This window comes from Antrostomus carolinensis, unplaced genomic scaffold (genome assembly GCF_000700745.2).
Source record: "Antrostomus carolinensis isolate BGI_N321 unplaced genomic scaffold, ASM70074v2 scaffold105, whole genome shotgun sequence".
Taxonomy (NCBI): domain Eukaryota; kingdom Metazoa; phylum Chordata; class Aves; order Caprimulgiformes; family Caprimulgidae; genus Antrostomus; species Antrostomus carolinensis.
This window is the reverse complement of record NW_010315490.1, coordinates 1-10,377: the sequence shown is the minus strand read 5'-3', so window position 1 is coordinate 10,377 and position 10,377 is coordinate 1. Positions and strand designations below refer to the sequence as shown.

Sequence of the window (10,377 nt, the reverse complement as noted above, 5' to 3'; positions counted from 1 at the left end):
GGGGGGGGCGGGGGGGAAAGAGATAAAACCTACCAATAGCATTTCCATCCAACCTTGTAGATCCCGTAAATATTCTGTAAAGTGCAGTTTAAGACATTGTTACGATTTCTTACAAAAGCATCTATTAAACAGGTATTTAAGATTTTTTTTTAATATATATAGACACTCCCTAACAACTTCTATTTATTCAAAAACAAGTAATAATTGTGCAAAATACTGAATTTTGAAAATAAAATCAGAAATATTTCACTTAATTTTAATATTTAAAAATAACTCCCATAAGCAGGCATAGAGACTGGGAAGTGACCATTGTTTCCGCTCATTGACAGTGACTGATGAATAATGTCAATAGTTTATAATCTATTCAGCCCTGCTCCAAATACAGAAGTCAAACTTCTCCATAGTGCACAATTCCTATTTGCAATGACAAATAGATACTTGGAACACTTCCCATTATGAAGTGGGGAGAAATACTGCAAACCTAAAGAGCTATTATGTGCTTGACATTGAACCTCCAGTTCCCTTGATGTGATATTACTGCAAGGCAACCTTCATTGAAGTGACATTGATGTTGCTGCCCATATTCAACGACAGAAATGCTTTTAAGCCTTGAGAATGACACCCCTTTGTGATTGTCACCTCTGACAACCATTAAGAAATTTTTTTTTCTGCTTTCTTGCACGCTGAGAGAGCAAGATCCACTTACACACCAGTCTGATCAGTAGTTTATGATATTAAAGAGGAATGTTTATGATATGTATTATGCCTGATCAAATCCAGTCATGATAAACATGATTCAGAGAAAGGAAGACTGGAATAATCATTTTGGTGATTTCAGACAACATCTACACAACCTAGAAAAAAGCAGGGAGGCAGTAATTACATTCAGAAGAAAAAGGGTCTGTCAATAGTGTTCCCTGTACTCAGGCAAAATGAGATTTGCTATGTGTTACTATAAATAGCAAATCAAGATTCACTGGACAGTACAGAAGTCTTCCTTCTGCAACTCTCTTGCAATAAGTTTGTATCAGTAAAAAGGCTTCTTGCCTCATCTTTGTTCTGTTCCTTCTTGCAAAATCACTTTTGCTCCATAAAAAAAGTTAAAAAAACCCCACAAAACTGAAGAGCACTTTAATGTGGTAATATTTATCTATTTTTCTCCAAATAGGGGTAAACTAATAATGTCCTAGTATTAGCACAGAGTACACAAACGTTGCTTAAAAAGCTTGAGGAGGCAACAGTAAATTTAATACAATACCTGTCTACAGCAACGACAACACTCTGGGAGCTAGTTTCACCAATGGATTCCTGAATACTTGCTATCTGCTTCCAATCCACGTTTCCACCAACTACAGTGAAAAAAATTTGAAAAATGGGTAAGAGATAACACAGAAAGGATTGGGAGGAAAGAGGAAGAGAAGTTGTGCCACTATGAGTATAACTGAATATATTTTTAGGTCACAAAAAAAAGAGAAATACATTATTAATTGCCTTTGCACGAGCTGGGCATCTCAGTGAACGGCTGCATGTTGGTTTGAGTCCTAATTATCTAGATTCTCTATCCACATATAAACTACATTAGTCCCAGAAAAATGTCTACATTTGGAACAACTGTATGAATAGATACAAAAGAAAAAAATTCAAAAGCACAAAAACCACCTTCTTCTCTCCATCTTTCAATGTATCTTTGGCAATTCTGCTACTGAAAATACACAACATACAACAGAAAATACCGCACAGGTATTTTCACACTTTATTAGCAGCAAAGGAGTAAATCCATTTGATAGGTTTTCTTTTTAGTCACTCACAGAGAAGAGCTCCAACCAAAACTCCATCTTAAAGCTACATCACAAGTACAGCAGAATTATCACCTAACGATAGTGAAAAAAATCTGTAAATAAAAATAGCAATATTTATTTTGGAGGCTAGAAACTGTAACCCACACCTAGGAAAGCTCATGTTAAGAAAATGCCAGAAATTTGATCACTGTGAAGTTAGTAATCTCTAAGCCCCTCTCCACCCCCCATCAGAAAAAGAGCAAGAATATTGCAACCATTCCGGGTAATTCCACCTTCCTTGGTTTTTGTTTGTTTGTTGGTGTTTGTTTTTGGGGTTTTTTTTCTCCTTAGGCAGCCTATCAGAAAGATAAGGGAGAACACAAGACTGAAAGAAGGGCAGTAGTTCTGTTCTCAGAGCTTTGCAGAGACAAAAAGTTCTCATCTTTCGGACTGTCTCCCAGTCTTGCTGTGCTCCACGCTTGGGAGGTGGCTGGAGATGACTGGCTGTCAATCTAGATACACTGACCTATCTGAAGTATTTTTCGAGAGCATTTATAGAGTAACCTTTCTGTACATACATATGTAACCTTATACTAGTATTTCAGCAACTCAGAATACTGCTGTGTTTAATCAAGACTTCTCTAGTAAGCACAAAAACTGCCTCTATCAATTAGCTTAAATCTTGGTAATGCATCATCAAATGAGCAGCTGTGCGAAGTGAACTTGAAGGGCTATTTCCAAGAAGTCGTGTAACTCTCACCAACTCTGCCTTATTATCGTAGGATTTACCATCAATGCCGGAAAACCTAAACAGACAGAAGATTTATATTCCAACAGTTATGAGACACAGAGTCATCTATATAATTCTGCTTTATGAAAAACTGACTCCTCAGATTCCCATAGTCCAAAGAGGATTTCTGGTTACCTCGTAAGTATGCTTTGGCTATGAGCTACTCACAGCAGCAGGTTTGTCTTCCAACTTTGTGAATAGAAACTAGAGTAGAAAAAAGCTGAACTTCACAGGTACAACTCCAAGTAAGACAACATTCCCACCAAGAAGCAAAGAAATAGATGCTTATTTGTTTACTTTACCAACCCACATCCTTGTGACACCATGAATTTTCAAGTAAAACAAAAAAGGGCCACAGCAGGAAGATAATGCAAGAGTGATGAAGACATCCAAAAACAGATGTCTGAAGAGTGCACACCTGAATAAATAAGGTAGTAAATAAGCAAAAAGCCTTTGGGGGTTGATTGTTGGTTTTTTTTTAAAAAAAAAAAAATAAATTCCACACACTACTAACTTCAGGAAGAAGAGCAAATGCTGCCGTGCTTATGCACATCTGACTTTGCAAGCAGGTTTGAAAGATGAAGCTTCTGTCACCAGACTGCAACTTCACTTACTCTAATTAAACAACTATTTTCCTGTAAAATATGTGTCTGTATACATGGACGTAGGCACTATGGGTTCTTCACAGGAATTGAGGTTTATAGGAGGGTTGCTCAAAAGCCATAGCTCCAAAAGATACTTCAGAGTGATCACAGGAAGAAAACCAAAGTAACTGCAACACAGGATTTGTAGAGAAGAATGAAAGAACTGAAACAGTTGAGAAAATTACTATGTTCTAACTGCCCTTAAGGGCATGAAAACCAAATTCCTTTGAGTTAAGCATTAGACTGATTTGCTATTATTAAAAAAGAGAAAGAAAGAAAGAAAGAAAATGATTATGTTTCCATATGTGCACTGTAAAAAGCATTCCAGAAATTCAGTTCAGAGAGAAACATTTTACGCATTTGGGCACAGACTATTTTCCTTAGAAATGTAGTTGACAGAGGGGGAAAAAAGTCTTTATGAGCTGGATCTATACCAATGACTAACAAGTATGATTTAGAGACACCTCTCTACAGTTTACATTCTTGAGCTATTAGGACTTAATATTTTTCAAGACCAGTCACTTCAGCACAGAGAAACTGCCAGCACCTGGAAACAGCATAGTTGGATAGGTCATCAGGGAACACTAAACTGGAGGATGGATATTAGAAGGGCAGGAAGAAGCTCAGTATAGGAGATGTTGGCAGATGCATTAATTTCCAGGCATAAGGTCTCCCTTCAGCAGCTCTTGGCAAGGTGAGGAGAGTACGTGGAGGCAGGCCAAAGGACAGCACAATGGAAAGAAGAGGACTGACTGCAGAGTAAGGAAAACTGAGGAGAACACAAAGCCACACAATTAGGACTAGTTGAGGGGCTAAGGTCAGGGAAACTAGTAAAATAAGCATTACTCCTCAAATTAAAAAGAAAAGTTACATGAAAAATTGAGAGAACACAAAGCTTTTGCTCAGCTGTGGGTGAAGTTGTTTAAAAGACAGGAGATATTGAGCATCACACTAAAACTGGAATTTTCTAACAGTCAAATGGAGTTATATATATACTTCCTTGATGCTTCCATAGTTTCCTAATACCCTACATTTGTATGTCTTTACCTGTGTTCCTATTAAGAAAACAAACAAAAATTAAAGTTTTTAAGATAATTTAAGGTAAGACTGGTATACTTTTCTAGGAGGATAAGAAACAACATCTGATTCACGGAGTAAATTTTACCTCTGAGCTCAACCTAAAAAGGGCACTTAGTACCAAAGTAACCAAAAGAGGAGGAAACAAGAGTTTCAGAATTTAAGCTAAAATAATCTCCCACTTGGTCTGAATGCTGTGTGAAGCTTCATAACAGGATGCTTGACCTACACATACTAACTTGCCGTTTGCTGAATCACTTGGTGCACTAGCATTGAGATATTATTAAATCTGGTTATACCATCAGCAATCCATTCTTACTTGCTCAGCTATATTTTAGTAAAAATGAATGAAGTTATCATTTTCTTATATTTCCCAATCTCCCCTCCTAGCAGTAATACTTAACAGAGCAAAACAAATATTTCAGAAATAGGAAGAGGTCTATTCAAAGCCTAAGAGAGTTTTACAAGGACTGCTTCATGGTCTCATCTCCAAACCTCACAGACAACAATAACGAAAACAAAGGACAAACTTTAATATCTGTCTGAACAAAGCCAGTTAAATGAAACACTTTGTATCTACTTTACTTACCCAGTCCCAGCCCCACAAACTCATCGGGTGCCTGATCTCTTGTTCCAGTAAAAGAACCTTCCCTGCCACGCACTGTCCCTGAGATGTAGCGAGGTTTTACTCCAGTTCCTATTAACTGTGCCAGTTCAAGTTGACTGATGCATTTCAGAATCTGCTCCAGAGAATAAAGAAGTTGTTTATCAACAAAAAGCAGTTTGAAATAGTAAAAATTAAACGAATGAAAATCTTTAGGCAGATCTTTAGAAGAAAAAAATTCTAAACATTCAAGGTCAGACAACTATTTCTATTCTTCTAAAAAAGGATATTAATTTAAATACTATTGGATTAGTCTCTCACAATTTTATTTCTCACTTGGAAATCTTTTGCCACTTTAATTTGCTGCATAATGTGCAGTTCTACATAATGTCTGTACAAAAGTATATACGTGGCACTTACCTAAAACTCACTGTATTTATGTACAAACAAGTACACTACTGCATTCAAAATCAGTGCACGCGCTTTCTTACAGTTTAAGTACAAATGACACTTGTACCTCATGCCAGGAATTTCCTAAATAGTTTCCATCTGTATGGGCCACTGTGATGAGAGTTTTAATTGTGTCAATATTCTTCTGCTTCATTTCAGTAATGCCAGAACTCACTGTAAGTAAAGTAAATCTTGCCAATGCTTGGACATAGGCATCTCTTTCAAGCTACAAATGGGAGGAAAAAAAAAAAAAATTGTCTTGTAAGTATTTTCTCAGTTTCTCGTTCTTAGTGTGATTTCATTAACTATATAATTCACCTTTCTCTTCCTAGAACTGAATTTCCAAAGCATTCTACATACTGAAAATATCTCATGTTCTGTAGTAAGCTATGGGATAAAATCAGGCTTCCTCTATTCAGGAACTTGAAGTCTAATGTCTGACAGCACAGAACACACAGGTTGCTGTTACATTTCTGGGTTTGGTCTTCTCGGATTTTTTGGGGAACTTTTTTGGGAAACAGGATGCTGTTGAAAAAAATGTGGCTTCTTACCTAAGCTTTTAATATTCTTATACCATACTCAAACCTACTCTGAAAATGCTGTCTTAGCACAGACTCTCTCAAGTTGAAGGATTTTTTTGGCAACAGAATCTAAATAATGTATCTTTAGCTTGCCAACTCCACAAAACTGCTCAAAATGTCTCTGATGTTATCTATGCTGTCTGGAGCACCTCAGAAGCTTGTGAAGCAAGACTGTCACAGGTGGGTAAACAGCAAGTGACCTATAATCCAGGCAGATGAAATCAATCTCACAAAAAAGAATGTTCGACATGTAGGTACCCGATTTTTATGTATAGAATGTCTATAAACACCAAAGGAAAATCCTCAGATCTCATATGAACCAATTAAAATGGTAAAAACGGGATTAGAGCTGAGCTCACAAATGCATTTTCCTCCCCTGTTATGTACGTTCCAAAGACCATAAAGTGGAAGAGTTGTACATCAGAGAAACAAATGACAACTATGAAATATATTTAACTGGATATATAAGACTATTTTTAAATTAAAAAACAAACAAACAAAAAACCCATTTAGCAAATAATAAAAACAAATATAAAATATTTCCAAGAAATCCCAGGAAGAATGTCTGTTTCACAGAGAAAACATGAACGCCACAGGAAGTGGGTTTAAACTGAAAGAGGGGAGGTTTAGATTAGATATTAGGAAGAAGTTTTTCACTGTGAGAGGGGTCAGACACTGGAACAGGTTGCCCAGAGAAGCTGTGGATGCCCCCTCCCTGGAAGTGTTCAAGGCCAGGTTGGATGAGGCTTTGAGCAACCTGGTCTAGTGGAAGATGTCCCTGCTGATGGCAGGGGGGTTGGAACTAGATGATCTTTAAGGTCCCTTCCAGTCCAAACCATTCTATGATTCTATAAGGATGGATTCTGACAGAGCCACACAGCATGGCTGCCATGTTCAAACCCAGCTACTACTACAGGGTACACTGGCAAAGGCACAGCAAATTCTGTAAAAGCACAGAAAAATTGAAGTTTCATGGAAAGAGTACTAAGTAAAGAAGTTTTGGAGTCTACAAACTGTGCAGCTTCTGGAGAAGGAAAATGTTTTCATTCCTACCTTCCCCTTTTTCTAAGCCATCAAAGTAGGAGAAAAACAACCAAACAGTGTGTCCACCAAACAGAAAGTAAAACCAGATGATATAAGCAAATTAAGTACATCCTTTGGATGCGCACCATCCCAGATGCTTAAAGACAAAAGCCAGACTATGTGACAGTTTAAGATTAAAAGCATAAATAATTAAAACCAGAATCTTTCATTGAGGTTTGAGAGATGAACCCGCACAGCTGAAACTATGTTGCGTATTTTGGGAATTTTCTTAAAATTCAAAGCCTCCAGCTCCCTCCATTATCTCCCAAGGTGTGTAAACTAATGTTAACTGCTCTTAGACTCCAACCTTTACTTCTATATGTTTATTCTATGCAACAGAAAAGTTGCCAGCACCACTTGAGCACAAGAGAAAAAACCTGCTTCCAACAGAAGAGAATCCTATGTCAGCTCAAGTACAGATTGGCCAGTCTCCTTCAAACCACCAGAGCTATCTGGCATCTGAAGTCAGACAACACTGACATCTAATCAGGACCTTGTGCAATGGAATCATCCTGTAACATACCGAAATAATCAACAAACCAGTCTGGCTTTTAATGATATCAACAAAACAGAATTCCCATAGGAAATCAAGAAGGAATATCACTTATACTGAAAACAGAAAAACAAGTTTGAAAATTTCATCAAGTGAAAAGTTTTGTTTTTGAAACACCTCCAGTTCAGACAAGTTGGTCCCAAGCCAAAAGAAGGGCAAGACTGATTTTGGGACGCTCCTGGAGCATAGGGATCTTAGAACAAATGTGTCCTTGCCCTCCCCACCCAAGGCAGACCACTGCAGGACTGGGAGCTAACCCTCTGCAGCTGCTGAAACTGCTATTTGTACCAGTTCCACTTTTGCACCTTAAAAACAAAAATAACAGGAATGTGAATTAAACTGAACAGCTGCAGGCTCCAGGGAAGGCTTTGTTAATCAAATTTTTAAGTATGTTCAGTTGGAGTGGAGCGGGAAAATGAAATGGAAAGACGGAGGAAGGAAACCTTACATGATCTCAAACAGGCTTTTTTAAGCAGCTGTATCAGAGGTCCCAATGTGCCTTTCCACATTAGTGATAAAAAGTTATCTAATTTGCTAAATACAAGTGCAAGGGGAGAGGGAAGCAAAGCATTCACTATCATATGATAGATCAACTGTTCTTACTTAGTCTCACAAGGTTGTGTGGGGGTTTTTTTTGGGGGGGTTTGTTTCGGTTTTTTAAAATATTTTCAATGAACACATGAAATAATGCAATGTCAAACACATGAGTTTTGCTTGCCCCACTCTTAAGCTATTTCTGCAAGACTTATGGCAGACCAGTACTCCATTTATTAACTAATAGTCTACAATAACATAATAGTATGTTCACTACTGATTATTTTAAAAGGTGGGGGGAAGCCCAAGACTTTAATCAGAATTACCCTCTGGAGCCAGAGAGTCTGGAGTTCTTGGCATTGTGCTTAATGCAAGATACATTCATGCATTACATCAGGAATGACATTTCCAGTGCCACAACTGTTAACATGGTATCCAATTATAGAAGTCTCAGATTATTATAATCTCTCTAAAATTGAGAACAGTATTTCAAACAGTCCAAAGAGATACTATTTTACTCATGAAACAGCATAGAAACACTCAATTTATGAAAAGTTACAACAAAGCTAAAAAGAAAGTACTTTTGACATAAAAATAGTCAACTTGTGGGGAAACAAAAATTCAGTACGTGGGTGTGGCAGCACTTACCACAAATCATCAGGAAAACTAAAGGTCACTTTATTTAAAACACTTCCAGTCAAATATCAGATGAAGTAGTAACTGCAGAAGCAGGCAGCCTCTAGGTATTGCTGAGCATAGCTTCAGCAACAGGGACTCTTAGAACCCCATTAACATTTTGCTGGTACATAAAACATATTGTCTCAGTCTTAAGTTTTTTACCTGAATGTTGAAAATGCAAGCGATCCTGATTGCACACCGTATACCCTCCAAACAAAGAGAGGCAACTTCTGTGTCATCACAGTCCTGTAGACCCACACTGAATGCAGCTAGAAAAGGTGTCCATGCCAACTGGAACATATGCAAAAGAAAAGTTACGTTAGCAACTGTTAGTACTTGAAAGGAATGTTAGTAGTTTCAACATTATGCTAAAGTGTAAATTCCATCCTTAACACACATCATTCACCTTGAAGTTGCCTTTTGACAAAAATGAAATAGAATAGACATGAGACATAGAATAAGACAGAAGTATGGTTAGAAGAGACATGAGACACAGAATAGGATAGAAGAAATCCAGACCGATGCTCCTCTCAGAAGCACTCTCCCTCTCTCTCTCCCGCAGCAACCGACACGCAACCATCTTGAGATAGCTGGAAAAAAACCAAACCCCAAAGCTATGTCAGTTACATGTCTACTGGAGTTTCGGTATTCCCAGGATAACCTTTATCTTTGCACAGTGAGAAATAAAGACAGAGTCAATACTTATTGCAAGAACCAACACAGTGTATAAGAGATCCCTTTATGATGAAAAGCACATACTTAAAAAAGACAAGTTTGTCCTGAAAACACCAGAAAGAAAAAAAAAAAAAAAAAAAGGGTGAAACAGGGCAGTAAACTTTTATTAATTCCACTAAAATGACTGTAAAACAACAACAAACAACAACAATAAGAGACGGGACATGACTCTTTCCTCGATCTCTCTGCCCTTAATTTTGTTACCCTTGGCCTTCCATCTTTTTGCATCTAAGCCACTGTTGATGCTTCCCATTCCTCTTGCCTTAGGTAGGTCTGGGAGTCTAATACACTCAACTAAAAGTTACTGCAGGAGAGTCCACACGGTCCTGTCCTTGTAGTCAAGGCTCCCACTCCCACAGGCAGAAAAAACAATCAGAAGACAGGGAGGATCCTGCTGTAACTACACATGGTTATGGTAAAGAAACCTGTCCTGGCACCCAGAACAATTTTATAAATAATTTTACCTGAAGTCACCCCAGATACAGAGTCAATGGGCACAGCGGGGAGCAACAGATTTCAAACTTAATTTCATAATAAAGTGATGCACCACAGAGCTTTGGTTTCATTTAAGCCAGCAATTCCATAACCATTACCTCAGAAAGGCGTTTAAACACTTTCACACACCAAACCATAACTCCGAGACAGTATTAGCGACATCAGATTAATTCCTAGATCCACAACTTAATTCCTATTGCATGACCTTTAAAGGTCCCTTCTAGCCCAAATTATTCTATGATTCTATGTTCCAGAAGTATTTTTATTTTTTCTCTTTTCTAATTTTTCATTTCTATTGAAACTAAAACTAATCTTAAAAATTGCAAAACTGAAATACTTTCTTTAGAATTATCTACAGATCTGTATTTATATATA

General features: G+C 37.5%; 1 protein-coding gene across 1 annotated transcript in view; it reads right to left on the bottom strand.

Annotated features, from left to right (window-relative positions):
• Positions 1-9,072, bottom strand: part of LOC104524922 (brefeldin A-inhibited guanine nucleotide-exchange protein 1) — a 28,277-nt gene extending 19,205 nt beyond the window's left edge. Inside the window, exons 1-5 of the mRNA XM_010167946.2 lie at positions 8,935-9,072; positions 5,411-5,569; positions 4,879-5,029; positions 1,259-1,349; positions 34-74 (exon numbers count right to left, since the gene is read on the bottom strand). Coding sequence (XP_010166248.2) covers positions 34-74; positions 1,259-1,349; positions 4,879-5,029; positions 5,411-5,569; positions 8,935-9,072 — 580 coding nt within the window. The remainder of the gene's footprint in view (positions 1-33; positions 75-1,258; positions 1,350-4,878; positions 5,030-5,410; positions 5,570-8,934) is intronic.
• Positions 9,073-10,377: the final 1,305 nt, after the last annotated feature.